General features: G+C 49.0%; 4 protein-coding genes and 1 long non-coding RNA gene across 6 annotated transcripts; 3 read left to right on the forward strand and 2 right to left on the reverse strand.

Annotated features, from left to right (window-relative positions):
- The first annotated feature begins 438 nt into the window (after positions 1–438).
- On the forward strand, positions 439–6,274 carry atp1b1a (ATPase Na+/K+ transporting subunit beta 1a). Its single transcript, XM_037469866.2, has 6 exons — positions 439–717; positions 3,000–3,128; positions 4,026–4,181; positions 4,278–4,462; positions 4,971–5,048; positions 5,124–6,274. Exons 1-6 carry the CDS (start codon positions 624–626, stop codon positions 5,379–5,381), a joined length of 900 nt encoding a protein of 299 aa, XP_037325763.1. The 5' UTR covers positions 439–623; the 3' UTR covers positions 5,382–6,274.
- nme7 (NME/NM23 family member 7) lies at positions 6,164–15,001 on the reverse strand. The gene is made up of 12 exons (XM_037469863.2): positions 14,886–15,001; positions 13,108–13,209; positions 12,719–12,885; positions 12,283–12,393; positions 11,731–11,781; positions 11,185–11,392; positions 11,006–11,111; positions 9,274–9,338; positions 8,914–8,982; positions 8,694–8,795; positions 6,605–6,712; positions 6,164–6,334 (listed from the first exon to the last, which is right to left on the reverse strand). Exons 1-12 carry the CDS (start codon positions 14,886–14,888, stop codon positions 6,302–6,304), a joined length of 1,125 nt encoding a protein of 374 aa, XP_037325760.2. The 5' UTR covers positions 14,889–15,001; the 3' UTR covers positions 6,164–6,301.
- A 480-nt stretch (positions 15,002–15,481) lies between these two features.
- zgc:172121 (uncharacterized protein LOC337599 homolog) lies at positions 15,482–17,958 on the forward strand. Its single transcript, XM_037469864.2, has 8 exons — positions 15,482–15,680; positions 15,928–15,995; positions 16,375–16,547; positions 16,649–16,752; positions 16,880–17,041; positions 17,132–17,340; positions 17,427–17,506; positions 17,644–17,958. Exons 1-8 carry the CDS (start codon positions 15,576–15,578, stop codon positions 17,712–17,714), a joined length of 972 nt encoding a protein of 323 aa, XP_037325761.1. The 5' UTR covers positions 15,482–15,575; the 3' UTR covers positions 17,715–17,958.
- Positions 17,959–18,011: 53 nt separating this feature from the next.
- Positions 18,012–26,396, reverse strand: LOC119216754 (basic immunoglobulin-like variable motif-containing protein). 2 transcript variants are annotated; one of them, XM_062563371.1, is made up of 10 exons: positions 26,194–26,396; positions 22,202–22,622; positions 21,990–22,119; positions 21,795–21,890; positions 21,585–21,689; positions 21,407–21,501; positions 21,170–21,302; positions 20,975–21,058; positions 20,805–20,901; positions 18,012–18,935 (listed from the first exon to the last, which is right to left on the reverse strand). In XM_062563371.1, exons 2-10 carry the CDS (start codon positions 22,578–22,580, stop codon positions 18,564–18,566), a joined length of 1,491 nt encoding a protein of 496 aa, XP_062419355.1. In that variant the 5' UTR covers positions 22,581–22,622; positions 26,194–26,396; the 3' UTR covers positions 18,012–18,563. The 2 variants fall into 2 exon arrangements, with proteins under 2 accessions (XP_062419355.1, XP_037325758.2); XM_037469861.2 differs by having other exon boundaries at positions 22,202–22,637.
- On the forward strand, positions 19,698–20,822 carry LOC134132165 (uncharacterized). Its single transcript, XR_009956703.1, has 3 exons — positions 19,698–19,865; positions 20,461–20,650; positions 20,760–20,822. It is a non-coding gene; the product is annotated as an uncharacterized LOC134132165 (long non-coding RNA).
- Positions 26,397–26,740: the final 344 nt, after the last annotated feature.

The following is a 26,740-nucleotide window of genomic DNA, read 5'->3' on the forward strand; positions in this document are numbered from 1 at the left end:
AATAAATAGTAAAATAGCTGAAATTGCTTCATAACATGGACAATCAGTGGAAATAACGTTAGTTGAGCTAAACGCGGGCTAACTGCTACCCGTGAAAAACTAGCTGGAAGTCACGTGGAAGCGGTAGAAGTAGTGTCACGTGTTCTTCTATCCCCTCGTGTACCGTGGATGGTGTCGTACGTACATTGGGGTTTTTTGTTAGTTTTTTTTTTCAGGTGGTGGAACCGTGTGTATCTCCCCGTTACGCCTTGGGGAAAAGGCCGCAGTGGTTACCATGGCACCGGCATCCTGTAAAAAGCGTTCGGTGGCAAACCGTTTGCCATTTTCTGTCCCTGTGGTTCAGCCCCCCCCCACCACCACCCCTCCTTTTTTTTTCTCCCGCTTACGTAGGGAGCGGAGGCGGGTCGTGATTTGCTGGGTGCAGCCCCCCCCCCCTCCCCTCTTCGGGGGGTAAGTTATTACAGGAGTTCGCGGGCGGAGCCGGTTTGTCTCTGAGACGTATTTTTTGAGTCGCGCACCGAATCCTCCCTTCCGCGCTTCCTGTTGGGGACGGTTGACAACGTCTGAATCAAAACCGACCGCCATTTACCAGAAGAAAAGACAACCGGCGGGAGGCTCTGAACATGCAGGCGAACAAGGACAGCGACGGCGGCTGGAGGACATTTGTGTGGAATTCGGAGAAGAAGGAGTTTCTCGGGCGGACGGGGAGCAGTTGGCGTAAGTCATTTCCTTTCTTTTGCTCCGGTTTAGTTTCAATGGCGGCACAAAAGTCTCACCCACGAGGATGGAGGTCAGAGGCAGTGGTGGTTGGTGGTGGGGGGGGGTGTTTCCCCCCCCACACACAGCACCTGTTAGACCCAGACGCGCTGCGTCGTGACTCCGCTCTTCAATGGAGGCGGGTGGAGAAGTTGCTCCGTCAAATCTCAATAAAAGCGACGAGAGAGAGAGTTGACGGCGGCTCCGAGGCGCCACAGGTCCCAGCGAGGGTTATCGAATTAACAAAGATCAAAATAAAAGATAAACACGTTTTACGGCACGCGCCGTAGAATGAAAGTTATTTGTTCTCCTTTGGCTCGCAGGAGTTGGACGTTGGTCCGCTTGGGCGCCCTGTAAAAGGAAATGAGTGCGGAAGGCGTAGCCCGGGCCCCCGGTCTAATACACGTCCTTTATGAAAAGGTCACGCTGAAGGACAGGCCGCGGTGGGCCGGGACTTTTCTCTGATCCACACGCGGGGAAAGTTGTGTGTCTCCCTGGCGGCCCTCGTTTTTTTGTGTGTTTTAGCGCTAGAGGGAAGAACCGAGGGGACATTTTACCCTCTCCACGCGCACATCGGTAATGAGCTAATCGGGCTCCTGGTATTCGGGGGGGGGGGCACTTAGGCTCCGTTTGATGGGATCAGCCGCCCGGTCGGTCATACGGCGCCCGGTCAGCTCGCTAAACCCCATCTATCTCATTATAAACGGCGCGAAACCCCGGTGGGATGAGCTCAGACGCTGCCCGGTAACACGGTGCTGGGCTGATCACGACTTGCCCCCCCCCTCTCCATCTCAGTCTCCCCGAAACGAGATTTTTTTTTAGCTGTGCTCTTTACTCCCAAAGCGAAATAAAAATCAGTTTATTGTGAATCAACGGTTGTGTTTTCAGACCGGCGGTCTCAGCTGACTGCGTGTCTCCATGGCAACAGGGCTTATAGTTGGTAGCAAACTTACGGGCAGACGAAACATGTGAGTAGTGTAGTAATACTTCCCCTCGTGTACTTGTACTACATCTACTACATGCTGATTGTGTATGTGTGTGTGTATTGGGGGGGAGGAGGAGGGGGGGGGGTCGATGTGTCGCACCAACTAAAAAGGGACATGTTGCTCTGGATCAACAGGTCGGTCTGTGTCCTCGAGTTGGTGAAACAGACCGTTTAAAGGTGGATGATGTATTTTTGTGATTTTTTAAAATGGAAGACAGGAGCTCGGGTGTGAGACAGACAGGTATGTGTCTCGGCTGAAGGCGCTGCAGCACATTTGGTGGGGGAGGTGCTCCATTCAAAACTCTGTCCTCACATATTTACATTTCTAGGGAGCCTTTTGGCTCCCACATGATCTGCGTGTGTCCTCAAGTTGTCACGTTTGGGGGAAAAATACCATACCATAGTTTCCTGTTGACCAGCTAAAACATGGTGTTCATCACAAGGCCACGCGCTTGTTTCACCTGCATTCATGAGAGAAAATGGAGATCCTTTTGCAAATGAATACCCCAGATGAAGAAAAGAAATGCTGCACACGATTTAAACGCAGCCGTGTGTGGTGCTCAACAGGTGCGTCACACGGGACGCCTGCTGCAGACGTGCACATGGGGGCCATGTTGGAATAGTACGTCGTGGCCCACTCCCATTTCACATTCTTTTGTTTTTGTCCTGAGCCTAAACTGCCAAAAACGGGAGGAGGGTCGGACCGGTTCTCAAACTGGTTCTGCAGTGGCACCTTTGGACAGGAATCTATCAGCGGGAAAACAAACACGATTTGGTTCGGTTTTTTTCTCATTTAGAGAAAAAAAATTCAAGGCATTATGTTCTCATAAGTTGCATCAATTCCAAATATTTGTGAAATATGAAATGACTCCCAGAGGTGGGATTAGATTTAGAGATATTTTCAAGGTTGATGGATGTTAAACACAACATTTGATTTAATGTTAAAGTAGCAGCAAGAGAGATGATTTAATGTGGTTTAATGTCCAACCTGTTGGTGGTGACCTGGGGGGGGGGGGGGCGCTATGACTCATCAGTTACCTCCTGGTGTTCTTGCATAATTGCCGTGGAGTCCCCTTTGTTGTAATGAGGAGAGGGAGGTGTTGTGTCTCCTGGAGGTTAACAATGTTTTTTAGCCTTTAGGCGACTTCACAATGCTGGACAAACCAGAACCTCCACATTAAAGAAGCAAATGATGAACGTTTCCTGGCTGAGGACATTTATTATTAGGATTGTCTCCCCGTCTCGTTTCGCTCTGCAGTGAAGATCTTCCTCTTCTACGTGATCTTCTACGGATGCTTGGCGGGGATCTTCATCGGGACCATCCAGGCTCTGCTGCTGACGCTCAGCAACTACAAACCCACCTACCAGGACCGGGTGGCCCCCCCAGGTAAGACCGTACCCACTCTGTCACTGACCTCGGATCAGCCATTTTGTCCTTCAATGCTCTTGGCCGGTCATTGTGCCCCCTCCCTGCCGCCCAACCGATTCCTGTGAGCTGTGATTGTGTCGACCCCCACGTGTTGCTAACCAGTAGAGCAAGTTGCTCTCGGCTCAGACGCCTTTAAGCTGGTTTTCCTGCAGTAAAATCCTAATCTGTCAGTAATCAAACGGGCTCACTGTGACGTGCTCGGCCTCGTCGCCTGTTTGCACAGCACATGTTGAATATTCAGCGGCGCAGGCCTGGGGGGGGGGGTGTGCAGCCTGCGCTCAGAGCTGCAGAGACTTTCCAGTAGTGGCATGATAAAGGAAGCAGGGAGTAGTGATTCAGCCCGCCTCTCACTCAGAGGCAAAAAGTTTCCATTGTGAGAGAGGGGGGAGTCACACGTGAGAGGACGTGTGGGGGGAGGGAGAACTAACAGGCCTCAGTGTCTGTCTCTGCTGCTCGCACAACAACGCGCTCGCAACTACAGCAACAAACGTGCCGATCCAACAGAGAGGCTGCTGGGAGAAAAAGGTTTCCTCTCACCGTGCTGCTCACGCCTCGCTGAGGCCTCTACGTCTGTGGAAAAGTACAGAGGGCAAAACTCCACCAGCCAAGTGGGCAGGGCCGAGTCTGCCTTCTATTATCACTGCTAAAAACATGGTAGTTAACTTTACATCATTATTAAACCTCTCAACTCTATTAGCTGTAGTTTACTTTATATTTATTAGAACCCTGAACTTTGTCCAAAGTGACCTATGAGAATCAACCCTTACTTACTGCTAATAGTTTATTTTCTTATTTGAAACCCATAAGAATCCATATTTTCCTGTAGTTGTTACTAAAGCGGCGTTGTGTCCTCAGGCCTGTCCCACACGCCCCGCTCTGAGAAATCCGAAATCAAGTTCAATCCGTCTGACGCCTCCTCGTACAAGATGTACACGGACGCCATGAACGCCTTCCTGTTGAGCTACGAGGACGTCAACCAGACCGACCAGATGAAGTTTGAAGACTGTGGAGGTACGAGCTGACGCCAGAGTGATTTTTAAAATGCAGAGATGAGGTGTCCTCGACCCGTCTCAATGTGACCCCCCCCCCCCCCCCCCCCCCCCGCAGGCACCCCCGGGCCCTACAAGGACCGCGGCATCCTGGGAGACAACCTTGGCCAGAGGAAGGCGTGCCGCTTCTCCCGGTCTCTGCTCAAGGTCTGCTCCGGGAAGGACGACCCGCACTACGGCTTCGACGTCGGGGCGCCGTGCATCATCGTCAAGCTCAACAGGATCGTCAACTTCAGGCCAAAGGTGGGCGAGCGAGTCCCCCCCCCCCCCCCCCCCCCCCCCCCCCCCCGAAACATGTCGCAGAGTTTGAACATTTTAATCTTTAATTTTAGAATGATTATCCCTCTTCTAAAAACCACTTTCTCATTTGAGTATTTAACTGTTTTTCAAAAGCTAAACGCCAACAAATGTGAATCTGTGGTTTGTTGGTTTTTAGTGTGTGAATTTAAATGCCGTCGAGTCCTATTGGGTCTTGGGCACTGTGGGAAGGGATGATGTTTCACAGGGAGTCAGCTGTGGCAAACTAACGGTTAGCGCTGCATTCTGGGTAATGTAGCCAGCAGATATTGTATTAGTGAGACAATATCTCTGGTCCTTTTTTAAAATTTGAAAATGTGAACTTTTTGATTGCAGCAACGTTTAACAGGTGGACCGTTGCTCTCTCCAGTTGTTCATATCCCATATTTGAACTGAATCACTCAGCCTCGCTCACGTTATCACATGCTCACAAAGTCTCTCTCGTTGGGTTCAGGCTCCGATGAACGACACTCTCCCAGATTTGCAGAGCAATGTGCAGCCCAACCTGATCCCCATCTCCTGCAAGAACAAGGTACGTCTGCTCCGACCTCATCAGTTCATATCTAAGGTTCGGAGACTCGAGTTAAAATCCAAGTGGCGTTTGCAGAGAGAAGAGGACGCCGGCAAGATCGGAGAGATCAAATACTTTGGTCTGGGGCAGGGCTTCCCGCTGCAGTACTACCCGTACTACGGCAAGCTGCTGCACCCCCAGTACCTGCAGCCGCTGGTGGCCATCCAGTTCAACAACCTGACCCGGAACGAGGAGCTCCGCATCGAGTGCAAAGTGTACGGCGACAACATCGGCTACAGCGAGAAGGACCGCTATCAGGGACGCTTCGACATCAAGTTCAGCATCGCCTCGTGACCTCAGCCGCAGCCACAGTCTCTCACTTTGACACCGACACAATGTAGAGAGAATAAAAGAGTTGAGATAAACACCACTAGTCTTTGAACATTCATGATATACAGGACCTACACTTAATCTGTGTGCTTTACACTAGCTTCTACGCGTGTGTGTGTATGTGTGTGTGTGTGTATGTGTGCGGGTGTGTGTGTGTGTCCAGGGTTAGAATGTAAAAATACAAGAGTAGCAATAGCAAATATTTATTCTATTGTACATGAGAATATTCCTCGAGCCATGTGTTCATCTATTACTGTAACTCCACTACTGACGTGTAGCTCTTCCTGTCCTCAGTGTTTCATCCTAACGGTGTTCTCAGTGTGCTGTAGTCCTGTCCTGTTGTGATCTGTCTTATGTCCGCTTCAGTGGTCCAAGGTGTGTGCGTGTTAATGTGCTCAAACTGAATACTAGCATGGTACTCTGAACCTCTACGGTGAGTAAATGACTGACTCCATGGAACCCTTCTTTAGCCGTTTTGATGACTTTTCTGTTCCAAACTCTTCCGTCTGTTTCTTTTTAACTGGTAGTGTAGAGCTTTGTGGGTCATCTCCATGGAAACTAAATCTGTTTTGTTTGTTTTTCCTGGAGACATCACATGATTACTATTGAATGTTTTAACCATTTTCATGGTGGAAGAATTTTATATTTATGCAGTTGTACATTTTTTTCAAAGTGTAATGTATGAATCAGAAACCAAAGTCGCTGGTCAAAAAAAGAAAAGACAAAAAAAAGGACATCAGAGGCAGTTTCCCGTGTAATAACATGTTTAGTCGGTGTGTTCAATGTTAAAGATCAAAACACTTTATTTAATCTGCATAAGGCTGAAACAATAAACAGAAACTTGAGTTCAACTGTCACATTTGGGAGTGCACCGCCTCTTCTTGTCACCCGTCCAGAATCCTGAAGAAATACTGAACCTGTGGAGAGAAACATGAATGAAGCTCAAAGCGCCCTCGCTCCTCAACAAGGGGCCGTTTGTCAGTGACACAACAATCCTTTTGTCTCCAAGTGCTCAGAAACCGCTGTGACCCCCCCCCCCGGCCCCCAGAGCCGAGTCATGAGGGCCCACCGGTTAGCTGCCGTGTGCTGGTGGGATCAGAGGAGCGAGAGGAGGTGTGGGAGGTGGGATCAAGGAGGTGGGATCAGAGGAGGTGTGGGGGGGGGGTTGAGAGCACCGGACCACTGACCTCCAGGAAGCCGTCGTCGGGGAGGTCGGAGCAGTGCACGGCGTTCTTCACGCGGTCTTTGCCGTAGAGGGCGCGCAGCGAGGTGGGGCGGAGGCGCCTGGAGATCTCCTGAGGAGGAGGAGAAGGAGGAGCAGGAGAAGGAGATTAGGATTCTTCTGCTCAGTAAACCGTGGCGGGAAGTAACTACATTCAGTTTAGACTTTGATACTCATGAGTGCTTAAGCTCAATTATAAATGAAGATTTTTACAGATAAGAGTTTATCAAATCTGATGCAATGACAGCAAATCAAATCATTTATATCCGTTATTTTGTCATCTATATGAATATGTTTTTGAATTTTTTTAGATGGTTTCTGTTATTACTTTTACACAAAATACTTACCTTACTTACTTACATACCTCTTTCCTACTTATACATATTCAATCCACTTGTACATTTGAGTGTTTTTGCAGTGTGGTAGTACTCTTAGTGGTATTAGTACTCTCTTCGTGGTATTAGTACTTCTTCACTGCTCAGCACCATGAACATGGAAGTGAATGTGATGCAATGAGCAGCGTGGCCTTCTGGACATCCTGTAACTGACGTCTCAGCAGCTGATCATGTGACCCGTAAAACCGGAAGTGATTCTCTCACCGCCGTGGCTTCCTGTGACGGGTTCGGACTTTTCCTTCTACTCTGATCTCGTGGCTCATGAAAACCACTCTGGAGTTTTATCTAAAGTCTACGACCTCCTCGAGGTCGAACCGGGCTCTCCTGCTCTTTGATTCTCCGGGAGACTCAACTCGACCCCCCCTCCCCCCCCCACGTGGGGAGAGAACACATGAATAACTCATTCACTGAGGGAACGCACCCTGAATATAGAACATAAACCACTTGTGTACTAATTATAGAGAGGGGCCAGTCATGTGATACTTTTACACACACACACACACAATCATGACTTAAAACTGATCCGAGACAAGCCCTGTAGCTGAACATCTCTCTCTATATATTTAGATATGTATAGATATAGATTTCCGTTATTAGATACTTTTGACATACACACACGTCAGGGACAGGTTTCAAGGTCATCAATCTACCAAAGATACCATAGTAGTACGGGTATGCCCGACTACTGAAGGAACAGGAAGCACTACGCAGACGATCAATCAAATCAATCAAAAGCATATTTTTAGCCGACTAATGTGCTTCATGAAGCTGATGACTTAAACGCAATCACAGCATTAACGACCAGGTGAAGCGAGCAGCAGCTCGTCTGCGTGTCTCTGACTCTGATTGGAGGACGCGGGGCTCCGTGGCTCCTCCTCCGTCCAAACACGGTCACTCGTTCCTCGCCGCTCACGAAAAACAATGGCGACATCGAGGCTTCCAAACACCCACAAGCTTCCTGTCTACAGACCATGGAGGCACCGCTGATTGGAGGAGCCGTGGCCTCATGAGGATGGAGGTACGACTCCCAGCTCTTCCCGTGTCACATATACATGTATGACACACGGCCCCCCCCGTTAGCTGCGTGTGTCAGAGGTCATGTGTTAAAATCATGTGCTTAAATCTACTGCAGAGGCCTCGGGGGAGGCGGGGGGGGGGGGGAAGGAGAGGAGCTGAAGGAGAGGAGCTGGACTATCGGATGTAAAACATCACAGACCAATAAATGTCTTCTCTTATACACCGGCCGAGTCCGCGGAGGCGTTAATGTAATGCGCGTCTAGGGTCATGTGACCCGTAAAATCATTAGCCAATTAAATCCCTCCCTGCTCCGAGGGGGTAGAGCCCGTGACATTGTGGCGGCTGAAGGACGGACGCCATTACGGAGGATGAAATGAATGCGTTACATGTGATATGAGGAGGAACAGATTTAAGGACGTCAGAGTATAACTGCATAGTATCTCATGTCATACTCCCTTTGTATTCTATTGCTTATTTTAATATTGCATCAGCTGTGTTTTATTAAACACGATCCGTGCTTATTTTCCTTTATTATGCATTATTATTTCAGAAAGGCTCTTTAGGGATAAAATGAGTGCGCTTCGGCTCACATCTAACCCTTTAACGTTTGACCTTTGACCTGTCGGACGCGGTGCGACTCACCGGGTCGGCGGGTCCACAGAAGGCCCTGAAGGAGCGCGGCGCGTCGGCACCGTGGATCTCCAGCACCAAGCAGGGCCCGGAGCACAGCTCCGTCACCATGCTCTGCGGGAGGGGGAGGAGTCAAACACGTCAAACCACATCTCGCCACCACTCACACATCTGTACGGTGTGGGACGCCGGGGGGGGGGGTGGGGGGGGGGTGTGGTGGTTGTCCACTCACGGGGTACTCCTGGACGACGCCCCTGTACACCTCGTAGAACTCCTCTGCGTTGGCCCGGTCCACGTTGAACTGTGCGAGGAGGGAAACATCACGGAGTGTCAGACTGCGCTGCTTCTAACTGTGAAGAGACGAGTGGCACCAGAACAAAGCATCCTTCCCCTTTTTGGTTTGATTCCCCATCGAGGCCCGATCGATCGATCGATCGATCTGTCCCCCCGCGGCACCGAGCGTGCGGAGCCGCAGAGGTCACTCCATGGTGGAGGTCAACGCGGTCAATGCGGTGCACATATTGGTCACAGGGGCAGACACGCGAGACGGGCGGGGGGGAGGGGAGCGCCGCTTTGTTTTTGTTTTTTTTACCATCTGAAGCGCAGAGATCTCAAATCCGGCGGCTGAAATGGAGTTCAGGATCCTCCCGGTCAGACCTGTGGGGCAAAAGCAAACATTTCACTCTTCAAACATGGAACTTGTTCAGCAGCTTTCATCATTTGCTCTCTTTAATGAACGGTTTGGGGTTTCCGCTCAAACATAAGCGTCGTCTCATGCTGCATTGACCTCGGATTGTCCCCCTCCCCCCCCCCCTGACGGAGGGACGGGGAGATTGTCGGTCGGTAATCTCTTTAGAGAGCGAGACGCTGAGGCGACGGCGAAGGTCAGACTGCTGCAGACAGCCGACGATGACTATGATGGAGAAGAAGGAGAAGAAGAAAATGGGGGGGGGGGGGGGGTTCTCTTATTGTCCCCAGTGTGTCTCTGATGAATTTCTCTTCTAATCAGGGAACCGTTTGGTCACAGTCACCTGTGTGTTTGTGTGTGTGACTGTTAGGTAACTACCCCCCCCCCCCCCCCCCCCCCCCCCGCCGCCCCCCCTCTCCCAGCCAGCAGCAGCTGATAGGCACAAACACTCAGCACCAGCTCCCAAAAGCAGCTGGTGCAGTTGCTAGGAGACCCTGTTCTGGGTGCCTGGCAACAGAAGCTCTTCTATTCCAGTCGTGTCTGAGTACCGTATCCGACGTGGCGGCCTCTATCAGCGCCGCGATTGGCTGGAACGGCGCCGCCGCGTCACCTGGCCTCTGAGAAAATACTCATGCATTTTAAAAGTTCAACATGTTGAAAAGTGCAACGTACTTCTAGCATCGGGGGGGGGGGGGGGGGGGGGAGCTGGGCTGAACCGGTAACTGCTGGTCCACCATATTTGTTTAAAAACCTAAACCAGCGCACTGTGGAGGACTTTGGGAGGAACTGGATGGTGCAGCAGACTGGAGGAGTTCCTCATTCCGACCCTGAGGCCGAACAAAGAAGCTCTTTAACGGGTCACTCTCTCACAGAACTTTCTCACGGCAGAGATTTCCACTAGCAGGAAAAGCAGCGTGGTGTAGATGCAGCAACAACATTACCGATGGCTTCATTCCATTTAGACGCGGCGGGGGGGTGGGGTGGGTGATCCCGGCACAACACGGGGGGACTCTTATTTTGACGGGTCAAAATGGCCTGAGGTGAAAAAGGTCTTTCCACTGGGAGAACACAGCACTCCACTATATATTCTCTGGTGATTCCTATTAGTTGTGTATTTACTTGTTATGTCACAGCAATGCATGCTGGTCCACGTCGGCACATAAAACAAGAATTCATAGCTCCAATAGACTAGATTCACACTGAGGGGACCGACGCGTAAAACATGTTTATAGGCTGCGCTTTAAGCTAATCGCCAACAGCCTGATGCCAATCAAGCGCTGTGGTTGCCATGACCACCGCCTCCGGTATTCAGTCATTAACTACATCGACACCCTGACCAGGTGGTGGCGCTACAGAGGAAAAGCTGACCAACAGAGGGTCAGATAGAAGAACGCCGACGTGCTGAGGAGGAGCTCGTCCAGGTCTCTCCCCCCCCCCCCCCCCCCGCTCATCGCTCAGAGAATTCACACGTTTCACAGGTCACGGCTCCTGAGGAATGCCCCCCCCCTCCCCCCGCCCTCTCCCTCCCACCCGCTGGGGATCAGAGCAGGGATTTGGAAAAACCCACAACCCCCCAGTGTGGTCGGCGTGGTGACGACACCCCGGGGCTATGAGCAGAGGGGGAGGCGGCCCCTACCTTCCGCCACAGCGTGGGGTTTGACGATGCAGCACGTGCACTCGGTGCACGTGGCCGTGTTGGGGGGGCCGTGGCCGACGGTGGTCGGGAAGAAGAACTCCAGCTCCTGCCAGAGGGAACAGAATGAGGAAGGTCCCACCTGACCGGTGAGGGCGGGGGCCGGCCCTTCCCGCTCTTACCCTCGCCGCCGCGGCCAGCGACTCGGAGCCGTGGCCGACGTTCTTCACGGCGTCGGTGCCGAACTGGGCCCGGACGCTGCGCGGCGCCTCCTTCCTCGCCGCCGAGGAGTCCGTGGGCCCCAGGAGCCTCCGCCAGATGGACACGGCCTCGTCCCCCATCAGCTCCAGGGCCACCACGGGGCCCGAGGACACAAACTGCACCAGGTTACTGCGGGGCGGACGGACGGAGGTTTCTATGGAAACGCTGTTTTCTTTGGACCATGTGTAACCTCATTGGGTTGTAACTCTTATGGTGTGCATTCTGTGCACGTGACCTTCTGGCCATCCCAATAGAAGCCACCAACTGTTCCTTTTATTTCTTTTTTTTAGGGGGGGGGGGTCCTGTGAGTTTCCTCTGATTTGTGATTTTGGGCTCCACAATATAAATGAAGTAGATTAAAGCTAAAGTATTAAGTCCCCCCCCCCCACCTATTAAATCTGTCTGAATGTGTCAGCGGATCTTTTGTTAGAGCTTCAGTGAGCGGCCAATCATTGACAGGCACTCACTTGAAGAAAGGCTTGGACTGATGTTCCACATAAAAGTCTGCCGCCTGCTTCCTGGAACGAGAGAAAGAAAACCATGAAGCGGCGAGTTAATGAGTCACGAGAACCGCCACGTCCACCGGGTTCCTGTCACTTCTTCACGGGGTCAAAGGTCATTCCGGTGAACGCAGCGGTGCGTCTGATCATTGCAGTAAAATGACAGGAAGACCACGCGAGCTCCTCAGAATATCCTTTTTAACAGTTAGGAATGTGCTCATAGGTGTTTTCACACTGGGGGTTTGATGTCTGACAGGAACAGGACACACTTTACTTCTGCAGAAGATCGAAAAGAAATGTAGTCGTGGTTCTGTTGCTAAGAGACAAAACTCCGACTCGGTTTGGACTTTTTCTTCACGTTAGCGACATCCAAATTCAGCAGTTAAACCCACAAAATAAAACACAAACACTTCAGAGGCCCTGAAGCAGTTTAAAGTTTAAAGACGATGGAGGGAGAAAGGCCTCGAGGCTGCGGGGGGGGGGGGGGGGGGGGGTGAACAGACACAGACTCCCTCTCACCACGTGAGCGCCGTCATCTTGGCTTTGGTCACCATCAGGTTGGACGAGTGGATCAACTCCAGCACGTCTCCGATCTTGGTGACGACGTCCGGCTTTATCAGCGCCAGAGTTCTGGACGGGAGAAAGGCTTTATGTGGTCATGGAGCATCTCCACAACGTGGTACAGAGATCTTTTAAAGGTACAATGTTATGCAAGGCAACACATTTCATCTGCCATTATACTGAGGACAGTGCTGGGGGGGGGGGATTATGTCTGTGAGCGATCCTGCACTAAATAGATTACACTTCATTAATTCAATAATGTTAATATAAAGATTATGAGCTGCAGTTAGAGGGGGATCAGCCTCTCGGGTAACTCTGCAGGTTTTAGAACGCGTGTATTTATCAACAATCGGAACCGGGCCGGGGAAGCATTGATTAGCGGTACCTTAGCTACCTTTCCTTCTTGCTGCCCAGCTTGTTGGCGGTGTACTGGTCTCCGTATTCGATCACATTAAGCTGACGGGAGAAAACGTTCACCCGGTTCCCGACAAACAGGTCCTCCGGGCGGAGCTCGTCGTACCGCGTCCTCCTCAGAAATATGCGCTGGTTTTTAACGTCAAACTGGAAATCAGTAACACACACACGTTGGCAGTTTATTCCAATGAAATATTTGTAGGATAACAGAACATGTCACCTTTTGGCCACGTTCACTGCTCCATTGGGGTTTCACAGAGATTATCAGTGAAAACCAACAATCAAATGCTTCATGAATTCAAACGATGGTTTGTCTAAACACAGTTGGAGCACGTGATGTAACACGATGATGCCGCGGTGAACGCTTACCATTTCCACCGAGCTATCTTTGGGAAAGTAGAACAGCTGGTAGCGCCGCAGGAGGGCAGCGGTCGGGTCGTACCACTCGGTCAGGAAGGCGTAGCGGTCCTCCTGGTGAGAAGGGTCACTTTAAACTGCTTTTATTTCAAAGATACTTGTGCGGCTCGAAGTCCCTCAAATAGACCAAGGACATCATCTTAGAAGAGAAACATTGAGTCCGGGTTCATATCAATAAAGTTCAGGGAGCATTCGTGTGTGACGCATTAGACGTCCCGGTCCTTTGGGTGTACACCAGGGCCGAGATAAACCTTGTCCCAGCCTCATGTTGTTGAGGCTTGGTAACGTGACTTTCAACTGACTCTGACAAAAACAAACTGTGTTCCTGGTGTTGTATTACGACCTGGGGAACCCTGCAGGTGAAGTGGACGCATCCCGGTTCTCCTGTAGGCCGGCTTGAGTCACGTGGAGGACTGTGAAGGGAAGTTTGTACTCTGACAGAAAGTCTGGCTGAACGGCTTCAGGAAACGTCTTGTTGCCACGGCAGCAATCAGTCAGCTGTTTGTTGTGATTTTAGCAACAATTAAGAGTGACTTTCCATCATCTGATTCTTTTCATTTTGACAATCAAAGATAATTAAAAGGCGGTGGACTCTAATTAAATATAAATGATTGTCTCAAGGTAATTAGGCTTAACCTTATTTAAGGTTGGCTCTAAGTAACGGGACCTGTGTTTGACAGTCCAAAGTCAGGTGACTATATCCTAAACCTAGAGTGAGTGAGTGAGTGAGTGTGTTAAAGATGCAAAAAAAAAGGCAAATTCCATCTAGATTTACATCGAGACCAACAACTACATGTGTGGATCGGTCCGATGAGCTTAAGACTTTAACAGAGGCCGAAGAGGAAGAAACACAGTTTCCGATTTTCTAACCTTTATTATATTTGTTAAAATCCCTCTCCCCTTTTAAGCATGACCTCATAGATCTTTAACACATTTGAAGGTGAGTTTTTGAAAATGTTAAAACTTCAGTGTAAGTTAGATAATTTTAAATTAGATAATTTAAATTGGACCAGTGTAAGTGAGATCAGTCTAAAATAACATTAAACATTATAATTTTAAATCAGATAATTTAAATTAGACCAGTGTAAGTGAGATCAGTCTAAGTTAACATTAGATCATTTTAAATTAGACCACTGTAAGTTTTTAATGAAATCAGTGTAAGTGTCTCTAACATGTTTTACTGCTTCTTCCTAGTTTGTACCTCTCGCGGTTTAATTTCAAATCACAAACTGGCCTTTAACCACCAAGCTGAGCATTACATGGCGTTTAAAACAGTAACAACCCGAAACAAGCACAGTACACTTATTTAAAGTGTATGTATTTAACGTTAGGTAAGTGAACGTGGAAACTATCGGTGAAAGTCACGTTGTAGACAGCTATAGCTAATGCTAACGCATCAATGCTCATCTAACGTAACGTAACGTCAGTTAACGTTACGTTAGTTATGAATTATTTACTATGCGGGTAAAACCTGTACGTGGCTGTACGTGCTTCTACGGTGAACGTTGTTGGCTCACGTTAGATTAACGTAGCTAGTTAGTTAGTTAGTTAGTTAACTAATAACGTTAGTGTAGAAAAAGTTATGTTATGCTAACTGCTAGCCATAGGTGCTAGCTGGTGTTTGCTATGCTAAACGTTAGCCAACCGATTCTCGTTTTGGTCCCGAAGGCGCGTGAGAGTTCAACGTTGCGTTGGCACCGATGATATGAAACGAGGAAATAATGACTCACCATTTCCGACCACTCAATAAGGTCTAGCTGTGTTCCCAATGTGGTTTTCAGCTGGCATTGTTAGCCATCAGCAAGCTATGCTTCGTTGCTATAGTAACTGTGAGAAGTTGAGGTGTGTTCAGGGTATATTCACAAAACCATGTAATTAACATTTACATTACAACATAAGGTCTTTCTGCTAATGAAGGAAAACGACCACTTCAACCCTTACTGGGGAGAATACAAATGAAATCGTATTTATTAAAATGTTGAATTAGTATTGACCAAAGTTAGTAATTAGTTACTGTAACTAAAATGAAAACAATTGTTATTCCCAATGTATTACCAGAAGTGGAAGAAGTGTTTTGCCAAATGGCCCTTTTCAGAATAATATGCATCATAATGGGTTATAATATTATCATTGTGTAATATAACAACAACAGTGTATTTCTTTGGGAATGTTTACACAGAAAGGAAATGCTTAACCTGTGAAGCCACACGCTTCCTATGAGTTGTATAGACCGACCTCTTTGCATTGTTTCACGCGCCATCTCGTGGTGGCCCGGTGGTGGTGAGAAGATCGGAATGACGATAGTTGTCAAAATTTCGAGGGGCAAAAAACGCAACATTTGGACCCGGAAAGACAACAGTTGTCATTAAAGTGCCGCGGAGTGTTTCCTTCTGTGTTTGGACACAATTGGCGAGTCTCTAATGGGTTCTTCTGCTCGTCTCAGGCTCTACATGGAGGACAGTGGACCGCTGATCCTGGACGGCGGACTGGCTTCAGAACTGGAAGCACAAGGAGCCAAATTACAGGTGAAAACACCAGGAAAAAGTTACGTTTCGTTTTGCAAACATAACGTCGCACGTTGGAAGTCAGTGCGTCATGGTTCTGTCCTCATGGAATCCAAACCCATTTAAAGGCTGCTGTAGTGACTAAAACCTTTGTAACTTTGTAACAACCTTTGCAATGTGTGTGTGTGTGTGTGTGTGTGTGTGTGTGTGTGTGTGTGTGCGTGCGTGCGTGCGTGTGTGTGTGTGTGTGTGTGTGTGTGTGCTGTAGGGAGATCCTCTGTGGAGCTCCAGGCTTCTCCACACGGACCCTCAGGCCATCAGAGAAGCTCATTACAGGTTTGATGCTGTTCTTCTTTGGTTTGAATTGACTGTAATACTTTTTATTTAATGACATCACCTTCTTCTTTATTACACACTTTTTTTCCTTCAGGTCTTCTTGTGTTGCAAAAAAACCCCAATCATTTGCAAACAAAATTCTCAAATTCAATAAAGCGATTAGTTAGAGCATGTTAGCATGTCGAGACCTTTAATTATCACTCAGTATCATCCGTTCCATCGACATAAACAAATGTATGCCGCTGAAACCTATTTTCACAGTTTGTATGATACTAATAATATTAGTGCAGATGTGCAGATATCCTGTGTTTAAACACAATGTGGCCTGAAATCAGGTGATGAGACGGTTATAACAAATCTAACCATGTTGGACAAACAGCTTCCTCCTCAGTGGGGCCGATGTCATCACCACGGCAACGTACCAGGCCAGCATCCCGGGGTTCGTCGAGCACCTGCACGTGAGCCCCGAGGGCGCCAGAGACCTGCTGATGTCCGGCGTCCGGCTGGCCAGGGACGCCGTGGACCGCTTCGTCTCCGACGCTCGTCCCTCAGGTACGGGAAGGCGAGCGGGCCTCAACAGGGGCCGCGCGGCGCCGCCTGTGACGCGCGACGTCACTCCGCGTTGTTCTTTTTGGCTTGATTTGTCTCCGAAGGGCGGAGGCGTCCGTTGGTGGCGGCGTCCGTCGGGCCGTACGGCGCCGTCCTCCTGGACGGCTCGGAGTACAGCGGAGCCTACGCGGAGCGGATGAGCGTCGAGGTGCGTGGCTCTCAGCCAATCGGAGTGGCTCGGTGTGGTCGGTACACTTTAAAAAAAAAAGAAAAGGAGGTGGTACCAAAGGGCTCCTACAACGAGTCAATCAAGGGCCTTTGTTTCCCTTTCCCAGGACCTCAAAGCCTGGCATCGGCCTCAGATGGACGCCGCGGCGGCGGCCGGGGCCGACCTCGTCGCCCTGGAGACGATCCCGAGCATCAAAGAGGCGGCGGCTCTGCTGGAGCTGCTCAGAGAGTTCCCCGACCTGCGGGCCTGGCTCTCCTTCTCCTGTAAGGTAACGGCAGCACTCGTTCACCCCCCCCCCCCCCCCCCCCCCGCTGGTTCTCTGAATGACCCACGTCCCGTCCGACCCCAACACCGCCAGGACGGGAGGCGCGTATCGGACGGCAGCACCTTCGCCGACGCCGTGCGGCTGGCGGCGGGCGGCTCCGCCCAGCTGGTCGCCGTGGGAGTCAACTGCTGCTCGCCGGCGCTGGTGGAGCCGCTGCTGGACTCGGCCGGGTCGCTGCTGGGCCCGGACCTCAGCTGGGTGGCGTACCCCAACAGCGGAGGGGACTGGGACTCGGAGAATGGGTGAGTTTCAATCGCTACTGGAGACACGGTCACAGAAAACAAAAGAGCGAAGGAACACCTCTTTTTGTGTTCTTTCCCTCAAACAGGTGGGTGACGTCGGAGGAACAGTCCTCCTCCATCCTCACGCTGAGCCCCACGTGGAGGAAGCAAGGCGCTGATTTGATCGGTGACTTTCATTCTCATGTGGTTTAGCGTTTGTTAACATAAAGGTTTTCTTCTTTCACTTTGGACATTGGACGTAATCTCCGTGGTGGTTCCTCCTCCTGAGGCGTCTCTGATGAGTCCTTGCTTCCTTCCCTGCAGGAGGCTGCTGCTGCATCGCTCCGGCTCACATCGCACAGTTACGCCAACGGCTAAAAAAATATGACGATTGATGAGAAGACGTCTGAATCCAGGAGTTTAGAAGAATCTTTATTCATTGGGAAATAATAAATAAAACCACAACATCAAATCACATGACACCTGTCTGTGTACATGGAAATAAACCAGTTCACTCTGTGATCTTCACGAAGCATTTTACCTTCACTTCTTTACCTGGAAGCACAAACATAACGTCAGCTTACCTGCAAGGAGTGTGTGAGAGATTGGTAGCAGGATGACACACTGATTGTTTATTTATTAGCAGATCTTACGCCCTCCTGTTGGTTGATCTTAAAAAACATTTAAAAAGAAAATGAAAAGATACCCAGCAGGTCCGCACCAAGTGTCTCAAACGATGATCCAACGCTACGCAAACTCCTCTGCAGCTTAAGAAGCTTCGTTGACGTAAGCTATAAGAAGCTTTCAAGTAACTTGTGCTCTGATCACATCTGTATGGAGTCAACACCTCAATAATAATCTCAACTGAATGGATTGTCGAAAATTCACATTAATCTGGATAAATGATAAATAATTAATAAACAAATCCCCTGCTCTCATTTCAAGTAAAATAATAAAATCTTGAAATGAAGCCTCATAACTGACTCGTCTTCGCCCCGCAGCTTCAACCCCAAAAGCCATGATGTCATATTACATTAGTATTATATTCTTCTCATGGTTCGGACGTTATTCTGTGGCCACTGAAACCACTTCTTTCTTCTCCGTTCCCTGTTTCTCTACAAAGGGGTTTTTTTTCTCAGTGAACTATTTGTAATTGCGGAACAAGTGGCATAAATCCAGAGTTCATCCAGATGTGCGCCTCGTCTTCCTTCCCTCACCTCGGACCGCACGCCTGCCGCTGCACGTCAGCCTGTGACGTCCTCTTCCAGGGCGCCGTCGGGGGGCGGGGCCCTGGCTCTGGGCTCCGCCGCGTTGGACGGACGCCTCCGCCCGCCGTCTCTCTGGCTCCCCGTGCTGTGCGAACGCCCCACGGCGCCCAGGCGCTTGGGCGCCTTCCTCTGCTCGCCGTCCTCCGCCCCGTGCGGCTCCTGGTGCGGCTCCTGGAGGTCCACCTGGTGGTGCTCCTGGTGGTGCTCCTGGTGGTCCACCTGGAGGTCCACCTGCCGGTGCTCCTGGCGGAAGTCGTGGCGCAGGTTCTCCAGGTTCAGAGCCCAGGGGCCGAGCTTCTGCCAGTTGACCCTCTGGAAGGCCATGATGCAGTGCAGGTTCCCGCCCACCTGTGAGACCGTCAGAGACTGACAGTTCAGATCTACATAAAAACACTTTAAATAAAGAGACAATGTGTTTAACCATAACTCTATTATAATATACATGGAGCCAGTGTAGTATACTAGGAAGTTACTGTTCAAAAGAACATTTTAAAAGACTTGATGAGATTCATGATAACTAATTTTTACTTGTCCAATGCAATGTTCACCAAGCAGAGCCTGAACGCGTCATAATGTAACTGGACCTCTGTCGGTTAGCCGTTAGCGGCGCTAGCTTCCCTCGCCAAACACGGAATGGCTGTTCACTTTGTGACATCATCAGACATCAAAGACTAGAAGAACACAGAATATGTCATGACGTCGTGTTTGACTCAATATCGCCCAGTGAGCACAAGACGTTATTTCAACGTTGAAATATGGTTGAAATCGGGTTGAAATGAGGTCTGAACGTCTAAGACCTCATTTCAACGTCTTTTCAACCGGCAAAAAAGTGCGAGAAACCTCAACGTGCTATAAAAGGGTAAATTTCTCGATTATGTGTCATGTTGTAACGTAAGGTTGAAACAGAGACGATAATATCAATAAGATTATCATAATAATGAATGAACTGGTCGGCGAAATTTGGTCTACGCAAAGACGTGATTTCAACGCATTTAAGATTTTTCTTAAAACGTCATGAATATGGAAATACAGAGTGTGTGTCTGTTACGCCGCCACCCGGCTCGGGAGAGCAGGTGGGGCGTAACAAGATGCTTTAAGGACAAAATAATGCGGGCCGTTTCAAACATTAGTTGAAAACACGTAACTCTGATCCCATCTGTAACGCGCATGCGCAAGTTCTTAGACGCTTGCACCGGGGGCAGCGCGAGGGGAAGTGTGTCCGGGAGCAGAGCGACGTGAACTGGCTGAAACAACCACGGCTACCGGCCCCAATACTCTGTAAGTACGTGAGTGTTTGAATGAAGCACACCTGGAACTATAACCAGTTATTTTACTTGTGCTGCCCACTCGATACGGGAAAGACTGTTATTTTGGTAAGCTAGTTAGCGTTAGCGCAGATAGTTTGCTAGTTAGCACGCTAGCTCGAAGCATGCTAGCTTGGAACATGCTAGCTTGGAGCATGCTTAGCGTTCAACATGAACTGGACCAAAAGTAAACCCCATATCATATTATTGCCGTTCCCATTTCATGTAGAAAATACACGTTTTTAAAGCAACGCGGCCTAAACACAGATTGCAGGTGAATTCAACAGGTTGTGGCCTGTAAACAAGCTAACCAACACATTCTAAGTTACTGCATGCTTAAAGCAACATTGTAAAGTATGGTACTGTATAATATACCTGGAAATGTTACTCCAGAAATGCCATAATTTGCAGATGAATTGTTTATAATGTCATAAGTAAACAATTTATAAATAAGGGTTCTCAAACACCTGCTGCTGTTATCATTATAAGTCACTTTTTTTATTACTGTCATAAACCCAAATTACACACTTTGCCTTTTCCCTAAAGTCTTTGTTCATCCCTCCTCACAGGTTCCTGTGGATGGAGGTTACATCTGATGGAGTTTGTCCCTGCGGTTGTCCTGCCTTACACCTGGTGTACTACTCTGAATATTTGAATAATTTCTGTCGTAGGAATTGAACGTACTGTACATCTTTAAGTTGTTCTTTCTGTACACACCTACTCCTCCACTGTTCACCCTTAAGTGTTGTCCAGTTGAAGGTGAGTTTTACGTGTGCCGATGTGATGGTTTTGGGACAGGATGCTACATGTTTACAGACTGTAAAGCTCCCTCAGGCTTATTTTTCATTTTGGGTCTCCTGCATCACAGATGTGCAACATCTGGACCAACAACATGTACGAGGAGGCGGGGGACCTTCTTGGTTTTGCGGCGCTGGATCCCGCGCTCCGTGTGGCGGATGTCCAGGTACTCCGGGTTCTGTGTGTTGAGGTCCGTCACCACGTCCAGCCACCTGGAGGAGGAAGAGGAAGAAGCTCAAGTTGAACGGAACCAGAACCAGAACCCGATGGCAGAGGACTGCTCACCTCTTACAGTGGATCGCCGGGTGTTTCCTGCTGGGCTCGCCGATCAGGATCCAGTGCTCCGTGTCATTCGTGGCCAAAGTTCCCCTTTAAGGAAAGAACAGAACAGAACAAAAATAACCTTCAAGCTTCCCCCCGAAGACAGACACACGGTCCTTATGAGAGACAACAGGAAACCGCCCGCGAATGGACTCACACCTGTAGGCCTTGGCCGCTTTGAGGGGCGTGGCCTCGAAGCCCACGGGGCAGAAGTAGTGGTTCTGGCAGTGGTAGACGTAGGCCATGGACTCGTCCTTCAGGCCCTGGGTCAGTTTCATCAGGGCGCCTTCGGCTGCAAAAAAATAAATAAAAAACCCACCCCGAGACGTCACCACTTCCTGTTCTCCCCCCCCCCCCCCAGGAGTCAGTCTCAGTCCGCGGGCGCCGCTCGCTCACCCGTCTCCCCGGCCGTCTTGTGGCGCCCGTGCGGTTTGTACAGAATGTAGGAGCAGCCTCGCACGCGGAAGTTGTCGTTGATTTGTCTGAACCAGCTGGGAGGGGACAAAAAAACAGAAACGAAATCAAACTTGTTTTTTAAGTGCGTGGCGCTCAGAGGCGAGTGGGCGCCGCTTACCGCATCAGAGTGGCGTTGCCGGTGAAAGGGCCGAACTTGATCTCCTCGAAGGGCGGCTGGAACCCCAGAATGTGCAGAGCCTCCTCCTGAGAGAGGGGGGGCAGACTGGGACACAACAGTCTTTACGCGTGAGCTCTATGTGGACATCCACCCCCCCTTCACCACCACCACCACTATGAATGACTATGCATTGTGGGTAACAGGACTCACCTTCCTGCTCCCAGGGTGCTGTACAGGAAGTTCCAGCAGGAGACCAGAGAGGAGATCCCACACGACGTCTTGTACTGTGGCCGACTGATGCAGTACCTGGAGGAGAAAGACACAATTACCCAGAAGGCCACAGCGGCTGATCGGTGCACAACGCTGTTTGTGCCAGAAGATTGAGAGGCAGAACCACAGAACTACCATCTCCTGAGGTCCAGAACCTTCCTCTGCTGGACCTCGTCCGGCGAGGCGGGTGGAGGGACGTCCTGCAGGTTCCTGCTGGGCCGGTTCGAGGACTTCATCTTCTTGGTGCTGCTTTTCATCACATTACCTGGAACACAGCACCGGTCAGTGTCTCACTTCCTGTCACGCTCGCTTCCTGTCACGCTCGCACACCCCAGCGGGCACCTCACTTGTTCCGATCTTTCTCGTGAGCACGGCGTTGAAGTCCCTGGTGTCGATCTCCCAGGCCAGGATGGGCTCGGCGGGACCGGAGGGCCCCTCCTCCATGTCGCAGTCCCCGCCCGAGCGGGCCGCCCCTCCGGACTGCCCGGCGCCGAGGTCCGTGGGAGCCTCGTCCCGCCGGTCTGGGGTGGCGTTCGGCGCCCGGTTGAGGAGAGCGTAATCGGAGCAGACAGTGTAGAACGTCTCCCTGGAGTGGGTCACCGGGCAGGTCCACGGCAGGTGGAGCTCGGCGCTCGAGGCCCTCCTCGCCGCCGCAACGAGGCCGCTGTCCCCCGCTGCCCCGTGGGGGGGGCGCTGCGGCCCTTGACCCTCTGACGTGTTGGGCATGGAGACGTGTGGACAGATCAGCTGGGAGGACGGGGCTCAGATCTACCAAGAGAAACCCTGAAAGATCACATGTTTATTGGGTCTTAAAATTAGGGCCGGGACTTTAGCGCGTTAATTACGATTAATTAATTACAATGTGAATTAAGATGAACTAATTACACAAAAAATAACACATTAAACATTTTTTACGCATTTTTACACTTATTTTTTGCACCGCGGAACGCTTCTCACTGGATGAGTTTCGGAGGACCGATTATACTGGAGCACCAAGTAGCGTTCATGACTTCAGACAACAACAAACCACAGTGAACATGAACGAAGAAGCTGACGAGACCGTGTCTGGTGGCCCCGTGAATGGGAAATCTTCTTATAATAAACACACGGATGGAAGCGTCGATAAGAGCATGGTTGTGTGCAAGCTGTGCAACAAGGAATTCACACATCGAGCCTCAAGTATCACCTCAACGCAAAACAATTAGCAGCTAGCGTGGACGTACAAGGACCCACACCCAACCCACACTGCACCAGAGGACTGGTTTCAGGACCAGGGTAACTAAGTCCACGTCTGAAAAAATAACCAATGTTCTTAATGTACTTGAAAGTATTGGTCTACTTAAAAAAACATAGTTTACAGAAGGTCTACTTACCTATAGGCTACCTGAATTTCTGAAAGTACTATATTTCTAAATATGCTATTTCTACACTTGTCTGCTGGAATTGGTTGAACAAAAATAAAAATCCATGTGAAAAAAATTACTTCTCACTGTTCTCAGGTCAAATATTTATGCAATTAAAATGCGATTAATTTTGATTAATTAATTACAAAGCCTCTAATTAATTAGATTAATATTTTTAATCGAGTCCCGGCCCTAATATATACATTATATTATATATATATTGACCTTACATATATTTTTTTATAATAATTCCTATTATTTAAAAAAAAAATCTTTTCTTTTTTGACCCTACATATTTTGACTTTTTTCACAATATTTTTTTTCCCATGACATGACTGGAATGATCTTAGATGGAGCAACCTACACGTCCCTGTCACTAATGCCAAATGCCCCAAATTTCTGTACTTTAAACCTTATCTGGGTTCAACCCTCAAGGGACATGGTGGCTCTTCCTAAATCCTTTTTTAGTTTTGGGTAACTGACATTTATAAAAAATAATAATGGGATATTGCCCCAGAGACAGATTGGTGCATCTTGGAGGATTAACCATGCTATTCATCCTTCCTGCATTGGTAAAGGCACAAGTGAGTTGAATTTGAATGTAACAGAGAATTGGAGGGTGGATGCACTAAAAAAGGTAAACAAATCTACACCCTGTGCCAGACTGTCAGTTTAAGGTTGTTCACAGGATGCCCTGAAGTAGACAAACGTGATTGTCTTGAAAAATGCCTTCAGAGGCTGTAATAAGTTTCATGTCAGTGTGACCACTGAATGAGACACATCTGCTCATCTTTACTGACTCATCCGGCCTTCTCTCCCGTCAAAAAGGTGGAACCCTATAGGCTACGTAGCGTGGCTAATAAGTGCTAAAAGCTAAAGCAATTAACATGCAATTCATCATCATTCAAAAGATTCTTCATCATTCTTGACAATGCCATCATAACTCAAGTGAACGCGCCTTGTGTTTCTGCATAACCCCCAGGGTTCACTTCTCTGAAACAACCAGTGGGGACAATGCCCCCACTACTACCTCCGCGGTAGTGTGCTCAAGACTTGGCAGGAGCGGGATTTGAACCCACTGGCGGCGCTCACAGAGGCTTCTGGGCTCTAGCTTGCACCCCTACACTACCAGTCCTGGTCACATTTTGGCAACTTTGATTCTCCTATTTAACCTTGAGCATGTGAGTTAAACTTTAAAACTCTTTTAAATGCTATTTCCACATCTGGGCTTGAACCCACAACCTTCAAGTGCAACCTTCAAGGGGCTTATGTCAGCAGCTCTTCCAATGTGCTACTTCACCACACACTAATCAGACCTTTGTTTGTTGTATTTAACCTTGAGCTTGCTACTCAAACCTGAAGTAAAGCCAAAGGCTCAAACCCAAGACTGGGCTCGAACCCACAACCTTGAAATGCAGTGCAGACTTGTGGCAGCAGCTCTTCCACTGTGCTACTTCACCACACACTAACCAACCCTTTGTTTGTTGTATTTAACCTTGAGATTGCTACTCAAACCTGAAGTAAAGCCAAAAGCTCAAACCCAAGACTGGGCTCGAACCCACCACCTTCAAATGCAGTGCAGGGTTGTGGCAGCAGCTCTTCCACTGTGCTACTTCACCACACACTAACCACTCCTTGGTTTGTTGTATTTAACCTTGAGATTGCTACTCAAACCTGAAGTAAAGCCAAAGGCTCAAATCCAAGACTGGGCTTGAACCCACAACCTACAGGGTAAGGACAGTAGCTCCTCAGCTCTTGTGCTGCACTACCTCACCGTGCACAATTTCAATTTTTGTTTCTCGTATTTAACCTTGAGACTGCTACTCAAACCTCAAAACTCTTTCAAAGCAGAAGTGATGTCTGCATGAAGGGGCATGAACCCACAACCTCAGACACCAGGTTGGAGCCTGCAGCCCTTCAGTTGTTCCCTTGTGCTATTCAAGCACATGCCTCATTGTGTCCGTTTCTCATATTAGACCTTGGGATTATTTACTAAACCTCAAAACTGTTTCAAAGTTTACAGTTTGAAGCCCTGACTGCAACCAAACCCTCCTTCTGAGAGAGCAGGTTTGAACTGAGGATCCTCCACACTTCAGCCTTCCTGCTATCTCCCTGCACTGTTCCACCACACACCTGTTGATGCTTTTGAATCCAACCTCAATTCTCATAGATTCTCAGGCTGGAATCCACAACCGTTCCATACCGTTATAATAGAATTGCAGGTCAAGTAAAGTCATATAATGGTATTTCTAATAAAGCCCTAGTTGATTTCACTACTTTTATGCTGTGATCCTTATTTCGCGTGTGAATTGAGAGGATCCATACCGACTCCCCTATGGAGCTAAACCAGTCTGAGGGTCCTCCTCAGCTGAGTGGAGAATAAATCCCGGAAGAAATAAACACGTTTGACACACGGCACCTTGAGGAGAGAGAATCAAATCCCAAATGTGGATCAGGAAGGTCAGCTTTGATTCCACTAGAGACACCAGAAATCTCTATAGTCTTAATATATATATATAAAAAGATTCAGATCCCTCTCAAATACATTGATAGCTACTTTCAGCTTATAGGCGGGAAATGAAAAGTTATTTTATCAAAAACTCTTTTTTGATGACAGCAGGATTATCATTTTTGACAAATTATGGTAGTGCTTTTATTTTTTGACAAATGGTCATTTTGTCAAAATGTTTATTTTTTATTTTACAAACTATAATTTGATATTTTCCGTAAAACTGGACTTTTTGGACGAACTATAACAGGATGATTAAATTAATACGTATGTTATTATTTGATCATTACAACAATATTATTCCGACGTCCTATCCTTTTGGGGTACACTTTGCTCTGATACACCGGTGTTACACTGGTGAACTTTGCCGTGTAACACGTGATCTTTTGCGATCGGGGGCTTTTGAACGTATCGATCATCGACCGACCTGTGAAGAAAATCGGCCGTTTTCCCGCACGCAAACACGTCCCCTGGCAGCGGCCCAGGACCCGCCTGGTTGACGCGGGAAGCTCTAACGGCACACCGGGGCCGGCACGTGACCGCGGGGTCTCGGTAAAAGTGAGAATGATGAAGGACGAAGCAAAATAAATCCGATCTGTCGTTCTCCTGAAGGATCCGTCTTCACTTCCTGCTCGGGATGAGAGGAATGTACCATTCTGCGTCACAGCGGGGGTGCGGGAAATGTTCAACGCAGTAGACTCGCATGAAAACACGCAAGTTCACGAGATGTTTAAGTACAGGCGTTATTCCTTTCATTTTAAAACGTCACATTCTATTATAAAATGTAGTACTTTATTCAAACATAGCGTCACCTAATTTGAAGACGCGTTATTGAACCGTGGATCGATCCGACGGCTCGAGCGGTTTAAACCAATCAGAGGGCGCCGCCGGCGGCTCCTTGAACTTCCGTCTGAGGCTGCGCGTCGTCTTCAGGCGCTTTAAGGACCCGCCCTCACGAGAGATGCCGCGGCGTC

The sequence above is a fragment of the Pungitius pungitius genome, chromosome 7 (genome assembly GCF_949316345.1).
Source record: "Pungitius pungitius chromosome 7, fPunPun2.1, whole genome shotgun sequence".
Lineage (NCBI taxonomy): Eukaryota > Metazoa > Chordata > Actinopteri > Perciformes > Gasterosteidae > Pungitius > Pungitius pungitius.

What these genes read in the sequence shown, in the direction of transcription:
- atp1b1a (XM_037469866.2), top strand. Translation starts at nt 624, where the DNA reads ATGCAGGCGAACAAGGACAGCGACGGCGGCTGGAGGACATTTGTGTGG. An exon ending in TCGTCAACTTCAGGCCAAAG is followed by an intron (nt 4,463 to 4,970) that starts GTGGGCGAGCGA and finishes CGTTGGGTTCAG; the next exon opens with GCTCCGATGAACGACACTCT. An exon ending in CCATCTCCTGCAAGAACAAG is followed by an intron (nt 5,049 to 5,123) that starts GTACGTCTGCTC and finishes TGGCGTTTGCAG; the next exon opens with AGAGAAGAGGACGCCGGCAA.
- nme7 (XM_037469863.2), bottom strand. An exon ending in AAGATGACGGCGCTCACGTG is followed by an intron (nt 11,782 to 12,282) that starts GTGAGAGGGAGT and finishes CTCTCGTTCCAG; the next exon opens with GAAGCAGGCGGCAGACTTTT. An exon ending in ACCCCACGCTGTGGCGGAAG is followed by an intron (nt 9,339 to 11,005) that starts GTAGGGGCCGCC and finishes TTTGCCCCACAG; the next exon opens with GTCTGACCGGGAGGATCCTG.
- zgc:172121 (XM_037469864.2), top strand. Translation starts at nt 15,576, where the DNA reads ATGGGTTCTTCTGCTCGTCTCAGGCTCTACATGGAGGACAGTGGACCG. An exon ending in CACAAGGAGCCAAATTACAG is followed by an intron (nt 15,681 to 15,927) that starts GTGAAAACACCA and finishes TGTGTGCTGTAG; the next exon opens with GGAGATCCTCTGTGGAGCTC. An exon ending in GCAAGGCGCTGATTTGATCG is followed by an intron (nt 17,507 to 17,643) that starts GTGACTTTCATT and finishes CCTTCCCTGCAG; the next exon opens with GAGGCTGCTGCTGCATCGCT.
- LOC119216754 (XM_062563371.1), bottom strand. Translation starts at nt 22,580, where the DNA reads ATGCCCAACACGTCAGAGGGTCAAGGGCCGCAGCGCCCCCCCCACGGG. An exon ending in GGCAACGCCACTCTGATGCG is followed by an intron (nt 21,502 to 21,584) that starts GTAAGCGGCGCC and finishes GTCCCCTCCCAG; the next exon opens with CTGGTTCAGACAAATCAACG. An exon ending in AGCGCCGCAAAACCAAGAAG is followed by an intron (nt 18,936 to 20,804) that starts GTCCCCCGCCTC and finishes ACGGTCTCACAG; the next exon opens with GTGGGCGGGAACCTGCACTG.